This window comes from Perna viridis, chromosome 1 (genome assembly GCF_037379345.1).
Source record: "Perna viridis isolate PV_CMFRI_1.1 ecotype Kerala chromosome 1, ASM3737934v1, whole genome shotgun sequence".
Lineage (NCBI taxonomy): Eukaryota > Metazoa > Mollusca > Bivalvia > Mytilida > Mytilidae > Perna > Perna viridis.
Window position 1 is genome coordinate 25,078,220 of NC_142445.1, and position 20,294 is coordinate 25,098,513.

General features: G+C 32.1%; 1 protein-coding gene and 1 long non-coding RNA gene across 4 annotated transcripts in view; one reads left to right on the forward strand and one right to left on the reverse strand.

The window, feature by feature from the left end:
* Nucleotides 1-8,305, forward strand: LOC148627936 (monocarboxylate transporter 12-like). 3 transcript variants are annotated; one of them, XM_088581896.1, is made up of 7 exons: nt 1-28; nt 127-355; nt 2,128-2,271; nt 3,665-4,381; nt 5,044-5,223; nt 5,832-5,957; nt 7,101-8,300. In XM_088581896.1, the coding sequence occupies exons 2-7, from the start codon at nt 163-165 to the stop codon at nt 7,259-7,261; spliced, it is 1,521 nt and encodes a 506-aa protein (XP_088438022.1). In that variant the 5' UTR covers nt 1-28; nt 127-162; the 3' UTR covers nt 7,262-8,300. The 3 variants fall into 3 exon arrangements, with proteins under 3 accessions (XP_088438022.1, XP_088438030.1, XP_088438011.1); XM_088581904.1 differs by lacking the exon at nt 1-28 and having other exon boundaries at nt 80-355; nt 4,271-4,381; nt 7,101-8,305; XM_088581885.1 differs by lacking the exon at nt 1-28 and having other exon boundaries at nt 80-355; nt 7,101-8,299.
* The window catches only part of LOC148627937 (uncharacterized), a 26,270-nt gene continuing 10,355 nt past the window's right edge, over nt 4,380-20,294 (reverse strand). The window contains exons 2-3 of the long non-coding RNA XR_015922011.1: nt 5,801-5,970; nt 4,380-4,959 (exon numbers count right to left, since the gene is read on the reverse strand). This is a non-coding gene — a long non-coding RNA (uncharacterized LOC148627937). The remainder of the gene's footprint in view (nt 4,960-5,800; nt 5,971-20,294) is intronic.

Here is a 20,294-nt window from a genome sequence, read left to right on the forward strand (position 1 = left end):
ATTCATTTGGAGTTGGTATTATAAAAAGGTAGGGATGGTTATTTAAGGATTTGGTACTTAAATCTCATTTGATTGTTTTTCTGTCAAAACATCATAAATTTTTAATTTGAAATTTCAAAATTTCAGAGATAAAAAAAACATCAACGACAAAAAGAAAACGAAATGACTTCATCACCTCCTGATGGTGGATGGGGTTGGGTTATTGTGGGAAGTTCATTGATGTGTAATCTATTGGTTGATGGGTTAGGACTTGCTTATGGTGTGCTACTTCCTAAGTTTTCAGAGTACTTCAACGCTTCCAAAAGTAAAGTTTCCTTGGTTGGAACTGTTTTGATAGGAGTTTATATGTGTATAGGTAAGCATAACAAATTTATATGATAAAAACATACTTTTAAGTAATTGTGTATTTAATATGCTGTCTTTCCATTTTATATCCCAAATAGTTTTAATACGTATCAAATAAAATAATCTCTGCCTGATGCTTTGGTGGTATAAGTAGGTTATATCCATATATTTACTTATGTTATCTCCTTTAAAAGAAAAAAAATAAATGTTAATGTTCGTTTTTAAAATCGAAATAGTTGTCCGGAAAAAAAGTTTCAATATTTTATTTAATCTTTGATTAAATTTAATATTGCAATCATCAGAACGAGTAAATAGAAAAAGCTAAACGACTTCAGGAAAAACTTTTGAGATAATAATATACTGCCCTGTAATTTAAGATGTCATTTCACAAGTTCTACTGTCGTCGCAATGACCTGACTGATCAATTTATCCGTTTTAAAAATAATTAACGACCTCCGAAAAAAAATATCTGTCGTTTGCACATGTATGTAGATCATCTTTATTTCTATTGTTCCGCGCTAGACCTCTTGCAATCTTGGACAGGGTTATGTTACTACAAGATGGAAGTCATCCCTACAGAAGTTTCATGGTCGTCATCATGAAATTGTGGATCGACACAGTGTATCCATCTGCACCATGAGAACCGATTTTTGGAACGTGTCATGGTTTACCTTTTCTTTTTCGTATACCCCGGACTTGACCTTTTATAATCAACTAGGCCAAGGGCGAATGTTTCTACGAAAGCAAACGACGCTTTCCCTACCTGTGTACCTGGTTCATGCTCGCAGTTTTTAGTCGATTTTTTAAAATTATATTTTATGTTTTTGTTATGTGTGTCAGTTTCCCTGTTTTGTCTTTGTCCTGGATTACATTTATTTGGTTTTCGCTAGAATCCTTTTTCCCTTGATTACTCTTCTAGAGCCATGTTTTTGGATTTTAACTTACAATGTATTTGAATTATCCCACCATTAACGATTCGGTATATTTTGACGATACGCAGCACTCCTACTTCTATTATAGTTACTTATATTAATTATGATGCATTTTTAATGATGGACAATTCAAGTAGTATTTTTTGTTTGTAAGAATAATGCAACTTTTTTAATATGTGATACACCAGAAAAAAGGCTACACATTGTTTTTGTTCTTAAGTTGCTTTATAGGTCTATATGATGAAATGTACGAATATTCATTCCAATCTGTCTGCTCTTAGGAGATAACCAACATTGAAAATCCATTGGTTTGTATTGTTTTTAGTGTCATTTACAGAGTTGTATCTCTTAATTTTGAATTCTACAATACATTCTATATAATTGTTATCTCATAAGAACAAGGATTATATGAAAAAGCCACTTGCTAGTTTCTATTTGCTGTAACATTTTAACAAAATATCAAAAAATAAAAAATATGTAGGCTTTCAAACCATGAATCACATTTTGCATGATTCTTATCATGCTACTTAAGAATACAGATGATATAAAATGGACATGAACGTTTTCGTTTTACAATACAATATAACAGGTCTACATTACTTGCCATAAATGAAGTCATCTCAATCTTCAGTGTTTCATACGAAGATGAAAACACACACTATATGAATTACAAAGAACCATAATGGGTTTTTTTTTATAATAGAAAAAACATCCATTCAAAGAATCAATTAGTGAAGTGCAGTGTTCAGAATCGCATTTTCTACGAAAGATTGTATAGCTAAAGGTGAACAAAGGATCATGTTTTTACGGACACTTTTACAAACTTATGAATAATTTTTATTTGTTCCAGGACCAATCAGCAGTGGTCTAATTAATAAATTCGGATGTCGGGCTGTTTGTATTGCTGGTAGTGTTTTGTCAGCTCTTGGATTCATCATAGCATCATTCAGCCCAAGTTTAAACATACTAATTATATCTTATGGAGTTATTGGAGGTAGTTTACGTGTTTAATTAATTAATCAGGTCAATTCACATCACATTAATTACACAAGAGCATTCAGGACGTATGCATAGTTTCTTATTTATTGACCTCAGGTCAGATAATGTCTTCGTGGTAGACCCGGGCATATGGAAGTGAACCAGGAAATTTATTGCTTTAAAGAAACTATAGTGGAATTAAAATAAATATCCAATCATAACTTCGCGTGAAACGCAATCTCTTTTTATTTGAGAAGGTGCGAAATAAAAAAAAAACAATAATAGATGCAACAAAAATAAATAAATAAATAAATAAATAAATAAAGGATAAAAAAATCGCATCAAACAGTTTTTATCTTGACGTGTAACATTTCAAACGACGAGCATATTTGACGCAAAAACTACAAAACGATTTTGTGAATGAAATACAAAAAAACCCAACAGAACCGTAACTATGACCTATTACATGTATAGCGGTGTTTTATCGAATATTCTCATTGTAATTAATTTCGATAATTCACACTGTGAAATAAATTCGGTAATTTCACTTTCGAACTTTCTCCCGCCAAAACGTCACACCTGTGATATCAATCCGCCAATCACATGATTTAAATTCACGTATAGAATATCGATACATTATGATATGATAAATAGGATATTCAATTGGTTTTCGTGAATAATCAAAATATAATCACTGGTGCCAAGAACGCTTGAGGATTTAACTCGTGCGTGGAACAAAATAGAACGTAGTTCGTAATGACAGGAAGTAGTCCCAATATTGCACCCTATCATTTTCTTTGTTCAGTAGAGGTATACAAGCTTGGTGTCATCTGAAAGCTGAATGAATCAGCAATACTCTAAAAACTTCATTTTCTTTATTCAGTGTAGGGTAAAACAAACAAAAAATTTAGGCCCCTTGATATGGCTAAATTTCAAAACGAAAGTAGTGATTTCTGCACCTGTCTACTTTCACTTTACCATTCTTTCTTAGAAGGCACATTAGGTATGTTGATATTTTTATGAGAGTTAAGGTAAAGGGTGACCATCATAGTGATAGTATTTTGGCTATTTACTCTTTCCAATTAATTATCCTATTATTATTCGTAGACATTGTTAATGAAATAATTTGTTATTGAGTGTATTCAAGGTTGATATTTATTCGATGTCGCTTATAGTTCACGGACAATATAATTCCATATCCCTGAGAAAAATTCCACAATTTTGTTTATGTGTACTATTACTCTTTGGATGCCAGGTAGTAACATGGATCTGCACTTGCTAAAACTCGATTAAACAGTTTCATTAAATGAAATTCTAAACTTTTAGTTATATGTTTGATAAATAATAATTGATTCAATTTTCATGGCCAACCATAAACGCATTCTATATTTTAAAACATTTTTCCGCAGGTTTAGGTTTTGGGATGATTTATTTACCCTCTATTGTGAGCGTTGGAATATATTTTGAGAAGAAACTTCCGTTAGCAACTGGCATTGCAGTGTGTGGCTCCGGTATTGGAACGTTTGTATTTGCGCCAGTGGTGGAATATCTTTCCGAAAACTTTGATTGGAGAAATATGCTTTTAATTGAAGCTGGCATATTGTTGAATGGGGTTGCTTGTGGAATGTTATTTCGACCTTTAAATGGTATCATCATCAAAGACAAGCAATCATCTATTTCTTATCAACAGAAACAAAAAGCAACTTTGGTGAAATTTATTATAGAAGAAGAGACGAACACTGTTGTTGATCGACTTGACATAGATAATCAAAAGCAACCCAATGCAGGATCAGACAACGCCCTTGGAAACCCGGTCATTTCTATACAACAAACCCCTTTTGATTATAAATCTGATCAAAACAGAAGCCAAAAAAGAAAGTCTTCCTTTCTTAAGTCGTCTAGTCAAATATCTTCATCGGGAAATCTTTCAAAGTTTTCAATATTTCTTCACACACTTAACAACACATTTGACCTTGCATTGTATTGTAACAAACCATTTGTTCTCCTTTATATAGGCAACATTTTCACTGCAGCGGGGTTTTACATTCCACTTATGTATATAGTTGACAATGCTTTAATGCTCGGAATTAGAAGCGCTGAAGCAGCTTGGTTGCTATCTACAATAGGTATATAATGCATTTTAGCTCTAGAAGTACAATACATAAATATCAAATTAAGCATATAACGATTTGGTATATACCAATCTTAATTGATAAATTGCAAGATGTAATTGAATGTTCATATGTTTACTTTGCGGTGACTGTTTCTTGAAAATTATATGAATAAACTTTGTTTTGACTACTTGGCCTGTGGCAATTTTTGCTGCTCATTTGTATTGCAATATACCTTTAACAATATATAATAAAGGAATCGGGATGTTTAGCACGCTGTGTTATCTCGTTTCATCCACCCTTTCCAACGGAAATGTGTAAAGTCATGACCATTGTGGTTGTTTCTAACTTTCCAAATCTTACCTTGGTATTGCCATTTATTATCAAACTCCTTGTTTGTTCTATTCCCTTAGACTATTGCCTTTTGTACGGTAATTTTGTATTACCCTTTACTTCCACAAAATTTTCAAACTAATACAAATTAAAGACTAAGCAACAAATTTCCTAATCAAGAAAGCCAGCTTGTTTATGTCTTCATGGGATCTTGATCGTCCTAAATATTTGGGTTCTAATGCTGCTGATGAGGTTACCTCCTGAAAAGCACGTAAACAATATACTGAAAGTAACAATATTTATCAAAATTAGTACTTTGTATATATACTATTTTCATTTCATAGGAATAGCTAATACAGTAGGAAGGCTCGTGATTGGTGGACTAACGACATTAATTTCGAATAAGCGTTTACTTCTACACAATATGGCTTTGTTTATCGCATCAGTGACAGTATTTGTGCTTCCATTGTTAACTAGATATTCAGAATTACTTGTGTTTGGTGTTCTTTATGGAATGTGTTTAGGTAAAGTTACATGTTTTTTTTCGTTAGTCTTGCTTTATTCAATTAAGTCATTTTGTGGAAGCAATAAATTCACTAGAAAATAAAACTGTTCAATTCCATAAAATCCCATCTTCACGAGAAACAATACAATTCATTTTTCTTTAACTGTTAACATCAAACAACACAGTCAAGTTAAAATGACTTACTTATTAATATGTTAAATATGGAATAAGGTTAATAAGTGATTTCACGAGAGAGGGTCCTTAACTCTCATTCAAACACATAGTAAATGATTGCTTAAAGAATACATCCTACTATCCTATAAACAAAACCACTAATGTAAAAATTAGACGATAAAAACAAAGCTTACATATTTAGACGGCAAAATAAGTTTGGTAAAAACACAATAGAATGTTCTAATAACTATGCATCATATAAGTAGCCCCAAAAGATATGTAGCAAGCTAAATGCTTGTTTTGAATGCTCTCAACAGTAAAATGTGCTGATCAAAATTATATCTAGAATAAAACAAGCCCTCCCATATTGTAAATATTCTCAAACGAATTGTTATACAAAATACAGATTAATGTTACTCGACCTGTAATAAAGGAATCATTTCTATGTTCTAGCATCCATTGCAACATTATCACCAGTGATTGTATGTGAGTTTCTAGGTGCTGATCGTTTGGCTAGTGCTTATGGACATCTTGGCATTACCAAGGGCATCGCATCAGTGGTTGGACCTTTCTTAGCTGGTAACTATGTATCCTTAAACAAATTAAAAGTAAGGACAAAATCGGAAAGAGCGATACAGAAAATAGATGAAAAGACAAGGAGCATACAAACGGATATGGCAACAATAAATTATGCATTTCAGTAGAAATCGGAAAAGAGATTTAAACGAATTGAAAATAAATACGTAAATATCTTTTTAATAGATTGTCAAGACAAAAACCAGGAAGTGGGTGGCACATCACAAATTTTGTTTTTAAAATATTTTCACCCATTTCATATCACAAACGCATCCTTTCTGAATATTAAATGTTGGTTTTGGATTACCTGCAACGATAAAACAGAAATAAATTGCATAGAAAGTATTAATATTCATTGAAAAGGGGAGATTACTCTTTAATTTGAGCAACATTTGGTTGCTTTGTTAGGAATTTTTTTAATCATTTTCTGAGCCATCCATTGTCGATTCGAAACAAACTTTATACTTCTTGACATACATATGGTTTATACATTATGTTGGAACCACAAATTTGAAAAAAAAATCAGTGAATAACATTTACCCGGTGCAAATTATATCACATGATCTACCTGATTTTTACATTGATAACCTCTTGAAAAGAAAAATAATTTTTGCTTGTCATTAACTTATCATTGAAAAATATTTCCAAACTTCTTCAAATAATTCGTCCTACATGAAATATACAATTTTTGCATAACACGATATAAACAATGGCTATTTTATACACAAGTAAATATTTCAAATAAACGGCAGTTTTGTAATAGTAATAAACTTTTACCGGCAAACTTTAAAAAAATGTTTATTAACCTCTTTTGCACATTTTGGTTTACATGTGACGTCACATGCCCTAGCAAAAGATAAAACCTGTTAACTAAGGCAGGTCACAAATGCTTGGTATGCAAAAATACGTCAATGTTGACAATGTTAAAGACACAGTGAGCTTGTCGTTAGTGTTAAAGCTTCGTATGGTTTGTCAGTTAGAGATTAGAATACCAAGTCGATACCATGAAATACAACTTCACTATCATTTTTTTAAGAATCAAAGTATTAAGATATATTGAACAAAATATACATTTTATGAAGTACTTTTATAAAGACGTTTGTCTTTGTTATTTTATGAGGGTATATAATTGATGTTTTTTTTCAGGAATGTTCTACCAGAGAACTGGCAGTTACGACATATCATTTTATTTTGGAGGAGGAATGTTTTTGGCATCATCAATCGTTAATTTTTTAGTGATGTCCCCATACGTCAAGAAGTATTCGGTAAAAGGTGCTAAATATGTTGTGAATACTTGTGAAAATTAAACTCAAATGAAGACAGTAATTTATTTAACTCCGAATAAATGTTTATTTGTCAAATCAAAGTTTATTTCTTTATGTTTAAATGTTATATTCTAGATATGCACTTATATAGATATATAGAACAGCATAAATGCAGTACTTCACGTCACAGAATCTGTTTTTCTATGCTTATATGGCGTACAAAAACAATTTGCCCAAACACATATGTTTGTATGTTTGTAGCTGTACCAATCTAAACATCTCGGATTACGCAGCTATATTGTGAAAAAGCATGGAGAGCTTACCATTTAAGAGCATGTCTATGAGAAAACAATGCGAAGTGGTCAAGATATCCATTTTGAGGAACGCTAAATAGTAACCTAAGCTTAAAAGGCATATGAATAAAAACAAATTTGGCACCCGCAAATATTTCCCGGGTGTTTCTATTTTTAGAAACCATCTGATTCCATTTACAGACTAATTCAACAAGCCATATACCTCAATTTGTGATACTAAAAGTACAACTATTCAGCAGGACATAATGACAAAAATATTATGGTATTTTAAGAGAGTAGTCAATAAACCATTTTTGTGAGAAAAAAATAACAGAACAAAAAATATTGGCTCTTTGATAAGGTTTTCGAAATATGAAACAAAATGTGGATATATCTGCCGTACTGTGTTTGAAGGTCTACCTCATCAAAGTGAACGCATACATCTTATAACGTTAATTAATTTCATGTTGCACTTGGATGCTATGGATAAATGCGATGGATAAATGCTATAGATAAATGCTGTGGATAAATGCTATAGATAAATGCTATGGATAAATACTATAGATAAATGCTATGGATAAATAAAAGGTCTAAATTTGAAAATAATCAGTTAACATTGTAGAGCTCTTCAAAGTTGGCCTATTGTGATGTATATTTGAGTTTTTTTTCCAAGATCATTAGACTGGACGTTGCTGGCTTCCACTGTAGACCCCATTCATCTTCATTACCTTGTAGATTGATACATATACTTTATAAAGATATTGTTTTAAAAAAGACAAAATAAAACCGGCTTTTATCTACGCATATATGGTATTTCTTAAAATATGAGCATACATGCTTTGAAAATATACCTAAAGTTTGCCATGATTATATAATTTAAAGTAAAAAAAACATGAATAAAAACTTACCCTCCTCCTAAAAAATCCTGAAAAATTTCTAAATCATGGAAAGATTGGACTTTTTTTATCATTTGAGTAATAAATATGTATGTCAACTACATAATTATATATAAAGTACGCTTTTCACATACTAGACTGATTGTATTAAAAAAAGGTATGTAATATTTCCAGATCTAAATATAAAAATCAAGAAAAACTCGAACTTTACTTTTTAAGAACAAAACGCCCTTTTAGTAATAAACCAAATATGGTGTGGAAAATGCAAGTATTCTGTATGATTTATTTTTATGATTTTTATTACAAATTTAAAAAATTCATACATTTTTTTTTAACTTTATTGGAATATTTGTTGAATACAAAATAAAACTGATACCATTTGTAGTGATCACGACATGCACATTTATGCAATTAACTTCATCGGGTACGCATGGGGCCAAAAGTTGTAGCAAATCGAAATTTTAAAATGTTGAAGAGCATTAAAACCAACAGAAATTCTGAAAATATCAATTTTGACTGAGGTTGTTGCATCCCTAGTTTTTAAACAATTTTTAAGTTTTTCAATTGCTGTTACTAATACATATAAACTATAAATAGATATTCCATTGTAAAAACCATATTGTGGTAAAATTCTTGTATGCTTTTTATCCGTTAAAGGCTTCCTGTTGGCAGTGTATGATAAATGTTTGTAGGCAAAGCTAGCCTGTATTTTTACCAACATTGTATTATATTAACCTCTCCAGAAAATTGTCACATTTAATGTGGTAAATGTTTCCAAGAGAAACACTCTGTATTGTATCTCTTGTGCTATCAACTGGAGATCTACAGTAAATAAGCGTCACCCACCCAAGTTGGCACTCTGTGGTGGGTGGGGAGCAAGAGGGTTAACTTATATTGATCTACTAAAAATTTTGTTCATGTGTACATGCTAGGGACTGTCCTGACCTTTTCGAGGGATTGTCTACACTTTTTTCATGGTTGAAATAACTTAAACAATTGATGGAGAAGGGAAATGAAATTTCATGTTCCTAGACAATCTTGATCAAATTGCCGTTCAAAATGTGCTTCCATTGTCTAGGGATAATCTATATTCTCTTAAAATAGAGTGATTTCGACTCCTATCTACAGCTTTTACTACTTTTTTTTTAATTTGCTGTACTGCATAAATAAGTTTTTTTCTTCATTTCGTGCCATCAAAATAAGCTTTATAAGAGTATAAGAGATATACTTGTGTATATGAGGAAGAAGACAAAATCAGAATCTTTGACAGAATTTAAAAACCCCCAGTCTTCAAGAATAATCAAATAATCGTTTTATGATTCATTAAGATATAAGGCAAACTTTATAAGAAGAATAAGAAAGTCAAAGGAACTCATATTTTATCAGTGACGAAATATTGAACATCCACTAGAATACCTTCCCCAATTTGAAGACATAATCTACGGGTTGTCCATAAATGTTTGCAATGTGTTGCTGCAAACCTGTTAAATTTAGCTTTGCTGGTTTTAGGTTGATCTGCATGCAACTGACATGTTTGTTGTTGCGGTCTCCAATATCTAATAAACGCCGAATTAGAAACAATGTTAAGGCAGACTGGTCAACAGTATATATGCCATTTCTATTCAGAATCAATAATGCCTCGGGTAGCTCTGATTAGATGCCTTGGGAAATACAAGAAGGACTCCGAAGATGATATGTGGTGGGCTTTCTGCATTCCAAAATAGGACTGACAGGAGTCTAGAAGATTTTTTTCTAGATTCAGATTTGAAAGGAAAGGCACAATTTTTCCAACATGAATCACCCATAACTCAATGAAAGTTTCAAGATTTATCGCCATTTTGTATCAAATGTTAACAATAAAAAGTTCTTAAAAGGGAGATAATTCAAGAAAGTAAGATATGGGGTTCAACAAAGGAAAATATAACGAAAGACTCGCTAACTAGTATTACCATATTCACCTCTTTATATCATTATGTACTTAAAATTAGAATATTAGTGAAATATATACAAATTCAACACCTTTGGTTTTCTGGATAACAGTAAAGAACTAGAAAAATCGTCAAAAGTGCATTTTTTTGGGAAAACCACTTCATGAAGGATAGATTTTTCGGAAAGTTGCACCAAAGATAGATCTAATTATACTGAACATACTTTTAACTGTGTCGAGGGCAATAACTCTTACAAAAAGTCTTCAGACAACTTTCTTCCATAAAGATGTTTGTAGGCCTTTTCATAAGAATCATTTTAACATTTTAAAGTTTTATCTTATCTATTATAGTTTTCACAATATCGTCGTATTTCGTTTTTCAAGGCCAACAATTCTAGCAAACTTTTGTATATCTCTTCATGCTTAAGATGAAAACCTCGTTTCTTAAAATAGAAACATTAGATATTTTTTATGCGCGCAGTATGTATTTATATAGATATCTTTCAAATACATAACTTTATTGGTTACTTTTTATTAGTTACTCCTGGACAAAATTTAAATTTTTGCATGGTTTTCTCATAGACAGACTCTTAAGACTGCTCTTTCATTGTACAAATACTCTGTGGTCATAGATGTGTGAGGGTAAATGTAGTTTTAACACGTTGGTAAGACTATTTTCTCGCATCTTTACTGATTACTTATTACTTTACTGATTATAAATAATATACACACAAAGCTTACAACGTATGGATATGGAAAACATTCAGTGACAGTTACTCTAAGTAGGCGTCTTCCAACAACTTTGACCCATTTAGATATACAGGGCATATCATAAAGATTATTTCATCAATTAAAAGTTTTTTTTATGTGTTGTAGTTTTCACAATGTAATTTTTCGCCTTTCTAGGACAATAACTCTAACAAGGAGTCTTTCGAAACTGCAAAGGAGTATTTTTACTTTTGTTTTCAAATTTCCGATCCAATTTTTAAAGGAATAATTTGGATTACCAAATAATTTTTTTTTGCATATCTTTATGTTAAAAAAATGACATAATCCATGCATACAAACAACATTGACGAGTTGACGAGCTGTTTAGTCAATAATGTGCCAAACTGGCGTCACAAATTACTGATTTTATGCTTATTTTAATTTTATTTCATATGAAAATGGGTTGTTTGTAGGTGTTTTTTATCAGGAAATATTGGTCACATCCCACTAAAAACTAGAAAATTTGTCAAAGTTGTATTTATACAGATACAGTTGGCATTCATGTGTTTTTACCCAATTTCGTCAATGTACACATTTTATGTGGATTTTGCACATCAATTTCCATCTTAGGTATGCATTGATCATAACAAAGGTTTTGTAAGCAAAGTAAACACATATTAAGTTATTCAATATCCAAATTTATTTTAAAAACTTCATTTTTTGGTCGAATTTGATATAAACTGAAAAACCCCTTTAATGACTTTATTACATTGTTTTATATAACTAGGAATTCAGGAAAATGCAGTGAGTAAATACTAAAGTATGTCTAAATCTGATTTAAGCGAGTCTAGTTAAATTATTGTAAACATTTGTGCAATCTTTTGACGTTTTGTATTTATATGTATGTGTTCAGAAGTTAGTATGAGTAAGGTTTAAATTATCGCTTTATTCGCAAAATGGTCTGACGTCTGAAAAAAACAAACAACTTGTAAATTTGTAAGGAGGAGCAAATTATCAAAGTTTCAAAGCGCTTAAATTTTAGTTAGTTCTATTGTAACGAATTGCAACATTTTACCCATTCTCCGAAACAGAGGGCCTTGTATCTCCTACGTTAAACAAACACAGTTAGTACAGGGACGAAGGAGCTATAAACCTCTTTTTCGGAGATTGCATTTGACCCGCTCTATGGTGTTTAGTTATCAGACAAAAAAAGCCTTCGAATATGATAATTGTGCACATTTGTTTTCTTTTAATAGGATGCTTGCATAACCTTGTTCATATTCCCATTTTTAGTGGCGTTATGGTCTACTTTACGTAAAACCAAAAAAGGTTGCTACAAAGGTGAAAACATCGGATAAGGTAACACTAAAATTATTACCCGGAAGACTAAATGTACAGCTAAAAAAACAAAAAGTCCACATAGAAAAAACACGAACAATGGGATTCCCACTGAAAATCGGAGACGAACCGCGGTGCTTCGGAAAATTTAGTAGTTCCTGCTCCTTGTTATGTCCTTTTGAATTGGTACCAATTGTATCATGCTTTTTATAGCGAGCACAAAGTGAGCTGAACAGCAACGTGTGTGTACGTGAAAAAAAACAATTTTCAGATGGTCCCGAGTGAAAGCTATTAGCCTAACCGGAATACGTTCGGTAGTCAGCAGAAAGAGTCATAACATAGAAGTCTCGCAACAAAAAAATCAGAAATTTACACTCATCTAAATCAATAAACAAAAATAGATGAGAAATATTTTTTATTATTGAAAATAATACATTCCTTTATTTTTTCCTGCTTCATTGAAAAGTTCGGGAAAGGTTGCATGCACTGACAAATGTACTCACGCGTCGCTGATCAATTTGCTGTTCAAGAACCTAACCAGACTAGGAAAAATATAGCCCCGACTGTATTACTCAAATCGAAGCATAGCTTTTCCAAGATAGGGAAGGCAATCATATTTGGAATTTCTGTAAAGCTGTCAGTTGCGTTTACGTCACAGGTAATGTATAAAATATTTACTCCATCAGTGGAGAACTGTTAACACTCCGGACTTATATATTGAGACCCTCTTAAAATCTTAAAAATGATATAGCCGGAGCTGCCACTAGTCGAAAAGTTAAAAATGTGGGTTAAAAAATGTTGAATCTCTAGGTGCTCGCTTCATTAGGCAATGTTTATGGCTACATTATAGTACTGCAACCGTTCTATTTTAGCGGTAAAAATGCATTGACCGTACATTTACAAGCGATCTATATTCACTGACTGTTACAATTTTCTGTTCTGACGTCACAATTATTATATTGTGTCGACCTCTTCGAATAAAAAACCGTAGTTATTCTTGATTAAATTGTCAATTTCTTCTTAAATTTGGTTGCAATATAAAGACATAAACAAAGCAATGACTTGACAAAAACTTTGATATACGAATTCGGCTCTAACCGGTGAAAATGCTCAACACAGCGTCGCACTTTTCCGCAGTTCCAAGCTTCATCCGTATATCAGGTTTATGTCAAGTCAGTGCACAGTTATTGTCTATATGTATGTATGTAAACAGGAGCCTTTAATACACCTTCTCCTTTGCTCAGACTACGGAATGCCAACTACTATCTTTTCTGTGTCAAACATGCACCGAACCTCTCTAATATGACATTCGAATGTTCTTGATCATGCAAGATCATAAAATCATCTTATTTTTCGTCTCCATTATGTTCATAGCATTGCCGTCCACCATCATTATTCAACCGACATTAAGAAATGACATTCATGTGTTTATGATAGACCAGACTTTACTAAAAATATAAATAATGAATATGAAATATTTATATTGAAATATGAATATCAATAATCCTAACTTTTGTTTATTAAACCTCAATCCCCTATAATAATTGTACATATGCGTTTTGTCTTCGTGCTCATTTGATTTTGTAGGTAAGGATTTAATGGCACGCTTCTTTAGCATTATATCAGTGTTTCCTTTTACTTCATAAAACACAAGTCTCAAAATGCATTTTTCATTCCCACAAAGAAATACGCCTGTTAATAACCGACAAAGCAGAAAATATACCTTCAAATCCATCGGCATCATGAAAACCGATTTATTCCGTGTTGTAGTTTACCTTTCCAATTGTGTCTACCCCAGACAAGACATTTTGTGAGCAACCTGATAGATATAAATAGAAAAGCAGAGGAAATTTGCCTACCGGTGCACCTGTTCCGTACTCCAAGATTTTAGTGGAGTCCCTGTGCACATTTCATTAAGTTTCTTTGTGCATGTTATCTTGATTATTTCATGCTCATAGTGTGTGTCTGTTTTTCTCTATCTAGTAATTATCCTTTTATCCTATTAAATTGACACTGTCAGTGAACTGAGATATTTCCGAAGATGATTCATTCTTAGCTGGTCTCTTACAAACACCCAATACTGAATAACAATAGTTTCTTAAATGAATTGTTTATTGTTTATCATATTCGTAAAAAAAACCCGACAAATTACAAGTTATATATGAATGTTCATCGTAATTTGATAATTCATACATATTGATTGACGACTATCCTTTATCTGAAAACTGTACTTCAGAGTATCATATTTAATTTAAGTCTGTCTAGCGAAGAGGATAGGTTTAACGTATAATTATCATTCTTACTAAGAATTCGGCTACTGAAAAGGCAACAGAAGAGAAACGACTTCTTTACTTATTAACCTATCAACTACCGATATACACAGGCAATCATTTTCAGTGTTCAATTCATCTTCGCGCGAAATTAACGTGAAGTTCGCGTGGAATTAATATGATTTACACGTAAAAACTTCACATGAACTTCATGTTTACTTGAAGCCTCGATTGAATAAATTTCAAGTAAAGTCTTTCACAAATTGTATTTGTTTAATGGAGGTGAAAGTCATATGAAGTAATATTTTGCCAATATAGTCAAGATTGTCTTTCGATTTGGTAACTTGAACTAAAGTTAAAAAAATAAACACTATGCATTTGTAATGAACTAGACTTGACTTGCTTGAACTATTCCTATTAATCCCCAAAGAAGCATAAGACCCCACAACATCGCTTAATATTCCGCTTGTTTTACTGCCCTTCTTCTCTTGTCCTACGTAAATAGGCATGTTCTCAAATGCGTCTCTAAAATTCGTTTTATAATTATCTAAATATCTAAAGAGTTGAATGGTGGATCAAACAAAAGTTATCATTTTGAATGAAAGAGTAACCAAGGGAACCAAGATTCTAGCGGAAATCAAAATAATGTAATCCAGGGACAGAAACCAGACAAGCAAAACAGACACTCACAACGAAGAACGTTAAGTAACTAAAATAATACATACGAAGTAACAAAAGCAATAAGCAAATTGGACTCCACTAAAAACTGGGAGCATGGACCAGGTGCACTGGTAGAGTAAGTGTCCTCTGCTTTAAAATTTTTAGAAACACCTCCGGGTTGCTCATAGAAAGTCAAGGTGCATATTTTGCTCCACTAACTGTAAGAGGATTTTTACTTGCATGTTTCCGATGTAATAAATCTTGCCAAAATCTTACAAGGACTTGCAACTAAGGACATTAACTTTTCCTATCCTTTTCAGGACAAGTTTGATAAAGATAATATGAATCAATTAAATTCAAACATTATCACAGTACAATAAGTTATTATTTAAGGGGTTGCAGTTCTAGGAAGGGCATGATTAGAGTTCTAATTTATAATTAATTGTCACGAACGATGAGAACTTTGGCAAATGTTGAAAGGCCATTGAACTAGATCCTGGAGTACTTTAGTATATCATTATTATATTTTTTTCTTTGTGTGATAGCTTGTATTTTTGTCTGTCAATTTAATGAGGTGGATAACCTACCTGATTCACACAAGAAATCCCAAAGAAAAAAGAACATACGCATCTCACATTGCCACTTCGTAAGTGCAAGGAAGATAACAGAGAAAACGGTCAATCGTTTCAATACCATAAGAAATGGATTAATTTCCATCATTTTGGAGTCCGAGTTGCTCATTTGGTTTTGTTACTTTATATGTATGATTTTAGTTACTTTATGTTCTTTGTTGCGTATGTCTGTTTTCCATGTCTGGTCTTTGTCCCTGGATTACATTCTTTTGATTACCGCTATAACCTTGGTTCCCTTGATAACTCTTTCAATCTTACCACAAAAAGAGTTTCCTATGTGTGTGTTTTGTTTATCTCTTTACTAATAAAAAACATTCCTTTCTTCTTTTGAACTTATCTAAATTGATAGTACCAAGACATCTTTGAAACAGGAAGCCCAACTCGCACAGGTAGTTGATATCGGAAAGTACTTTACTTTACTAGCCCCATCTGTATAAAACCACGCATCAAATTTGAAATCAGTCCATTCATTGTGAATCAAGATTATATCGAGGACCAAGGTGATTCCAATCCTCCATCCACTCGTTGAGTTGGGGATATTACAGGTGTAAATATAGTAAGAACTGTTGAAAATACCGTTCCTTAATCACGATAGAAAAGTAAAACTTATTCCTTTAAAAAATCTGACAACGTTTCCGAATGAAACGAGAAGAAATAAAACCGATAATATGAAACACTCAAATCAGAAGAAGAAATAAGAAAGACTGTACGTGAATGGAAATAGAAAAGTTGAATTTGTTTTATTGGATTGTCCTCCCATAGGTAGATCTTGTATGAACAGTAATCATGAATCTGAGACTTTCAAGCAAATCCAAACTACAAAATAATATTTTATCGCGACATTCCTGATCCATGTTGAATAAGTGCAAATGCAGTGCATGTGTTTTTTTTTTTATAAGATATGATTCTATTTTTACTAAAACAATTTTTTTAGGAAACAACTTTTGTAAAGTTTGCTTTTTTAAGAATTTAGTTGAAATGCATCAATAATGATTGATGAAATATTGGGCGTATGGAGGTCCTTTGTGTATCTAATTTCTATTTCTTTAATTTCTTGTTTTGAAATATCGCGGATGTTTGGCAGCTACTTGTTAATGTCAGTAAGATATTAGGATTACTTCTCTTTACATACATATTTACATCCAAAACCACCGTTTCTATACAAAAAATCACATGGATACAGTATTAAATTTACACCATTTTCATTTTGATTACCATTTTAGTCGTTTGTATAGGAATTACCTTTTGAAGTACCGAAATGTGCCTGTAAATCTACAGAAGATTGATTGATTGATTGATTGATTGATTGATTATTGGGGTTTAACGCCCGAGCAGCAATATTTCAGCTATATTCAGACGATGAACATGAAATGGATTGATGAAATGAAAAATGGGATGGGACACAAGGATAATAGGGCCGACAAATTTTGATTGCCACTAGAAAAAGGGGAGGGATGGGTAAGGTCGGGCAATTTAGCCTCCTGTGGCGGAGCGCAAAGGTTCCTATTCCTACCGAATACCACGGCAGGGTTCTTTAACGTGCGAGGAACGTGGCATCTTTCCCAACACGTTGCACCACTATGGTTTGCGGTCAGGTTTTCCGTATTACAGCCTGACAACCCCAGTATATACCTCGCAAGGGGTACCCCATTCCACCAACTTGGGCACACAACCCAGTTGCTATGTGGGCAGAGCGTCTCGCCCTTGGCTAGGTTTCTGAGCACTATTTAGTCGCCCTTTACGACAAGCTTAGCGCTGCTGCAGGCCTATTCTTTTGACACCCGGACCTGCACGGGGCTGATTAATATTGATAAACTATGTAATACACTTTATCAAATCCCCTTTACGTGTTTTTGTGTCAGACGATCAATCGAAAAGTTTCAGTAAAAAAAAAAATCATGTAAAACGATTTTTTCCACGAGTTACTCATTCTATTTCAGTGCTCTATATTTTATTCATTATTAGTAATGCCATTTCAAACTAATATATCAAATCCTTCTGCTGTTTAGGGAAACAATGGTACTTTATGTGTATATAAATACGTTCCATTGATTATGCTAGAGGGAATAGTTCTCTCATTGTTTACTTTTAGATTTAGACAACACTTTCCTAAAGTTAAAAAAACATGAAATGTTATGCAATGCACATTGTTGATTTATATTTATGAATTACATGTATATTTATATATAGCCGTATAAAAATGTTTTGCTTACCAACGTATTTTTAGGGTTTTTTTATACATAGTTCGGTAATCAATTTTCTTTTATTCTTTAAACGTAAATATCAAACCATTACATAGTTAAAGATACTGTTCTAAGTGTTTTATAGTCACAAGTAAATTGTATTCAACATACATATTCTTCTTTATGTAATTCCACCATAAGGTATACCGAAGTACCAAAATATAATTATATTCATAAAGTTATGGTTTGAAACAAAGCTGTAGGGTTACAGTACAACAATTTCTTATCACTACAACGCTTTTTTTTTCACAACAGAGGAACCACAATAAGACATTAAACGACAGAGCGAACGTAAGTAGCAAAAAAAGCTAAGATTGCGAGTAATAATATAGTACTATTGTGTAAGATTTCCATATTCAATTTGGCTTAGTTATTGATCCGAGGCTAGCCATATTGGACTGGGCGAAGCGTATTGGCGCACTTTTGTATTTTGTATTGTACTGGCAGTTTTTAATCATATTTAGGCTAATAATTCAAGCGTTTATCAATATAGATATTACTTAAGTATTACAGTGAAGACTCTCTGAACCAATCTCTTTAGGGACTTAAAGATTTGTTCGGAATTGACAGATGTTAGTTTACCCAGGTTGAAAATACACTTTAGTTGACATATACAGACATTACAAAGTGTCTGATTTATACAGGTTTTCGGATGATTTAATCAGGGTTCAGTTTTGGCAGATTTCACTATATTACGTAAGGTTTTATTTTATAGTGGCTTTGTTATTGGTCTACGCCACTATAAGTCGTAGACCAAAACAAAACACTTTGCATAATCTTTTCTCTAACTGGTCCAGTATATAATACTGCATTGTCTATTAAATATGTACTCAGTATTTGTCGTATTGGCGTATTTGAAATATTGTATTATTAATCATAATTACGTGTATGCCCTATGGATCGTCAATAATAATGCAATGTTGTTTTGTAAAACATAGATACTATATTATTAGAACCCCGTTCTACATTTGATTAAAACAGAATTTTACCTGTTTTATCAGTCTTCGTTATGAAATCCGTAAGAGTACGGTACCAAATGACAACGGTTTTGCTTTAATTAATATTATAATAAAGAATTGTTATATGAAAAACAAATTTCACCATAAATTCAATTTGATACAAAATGTAAACTAATTCTTTTTTTTTAAATTTATATCCACGTATGTGTGTACACAAAGTAAAATAAAATTCAGAAACGAAAGCGAATAAATCAAGAAGATATGCATTATGGTTTTCGAATTCATCATCTAAATCATAACGTCTTGACATACACATTACCCTTAAATTTTTCTAAAACTTAATTTATTGATATATGATGCTCGTTTGGTAATAAAGGTGACCTGTTTAATACTGGGTTTCAAATACTTATTTTTATCTTACAAAAAGATTAAACCGGGACTACTTTCAAAACGTCACAGGTATTTCACAACGCCTTATATGGTGAGTTGGAAATTTGCCAAAATATACACAGGTAACATGTAATCCTATATTACCTGTGTTATTCATAAAAAGTAGGTTGTGTTTATTAAAAACGAACGTTTATGTCATTGAAAGGAAATTAAATTATAATTTGTATTTATTAGAGATGACTTTGTGAATAATATTCACCAGAGATACATGTAGGAGTACTGTATTGGAGCGGTTGATAAGCGAACTAAATATATTAGTCAACAGTACTACATGGGCTAATTGTTGATTACAACTATATATTATAAACATGGAGTCTATACGAACTTGTCCTTCAGTGCAACCCCTTTCTCGTGGAACATGTCTTACCATGGTTGGGTTGTTTCAAAGGCATTTCCCCTCCCGATTTTTATGTGTTATGTTAAGGGTAAAACGAAAGAAAGCGATGATTACGGAAGTCCATTAAAAATTCGAAACATAATTTCAACCTATTTAATTAAATTTAAACGTTATATCAAAACTTTTGTAAAACTATTCTGACATCAAGAGTTCGCTTCAAAAGCTATTTCAAAATGCAGTTTTCAATATTGTTTTTGTTCTAAATTGATGCTGAAACCTATACATCAAGTACCATATATATTTGTATAATGGTATATTTTAATTGTGAATTGCCACCAATCATAACTTTTACTGACCATTTC

What these genes read in the sequence shown, in the direction of transcription:
- LOC148627936 (XM_088581896.1), top strand. Translation starts at nt 163, where the DNA reads ATGACTTCATCACCTCCTGATGGTGGATGGGGTTGGGTTATTGTGGGA. An exon ending in TTGGTTGCTATCTACAATAG is followed by an intron (nt 4,382 to 5,043) that starts GTATATAATGCA and finishes TTCATTTCATAG; the next exon opens with GAATAGCTAATACAGTAGGA. An exon ending in TCTTTATGGAATGTGTTTAG is followed by an intron (nt 5,224 to 5,831) that starts GTAAAGTTACAT and finishes TCTATGTTCTAG; the next exon opens with CATCCATTGCAACATTATCA.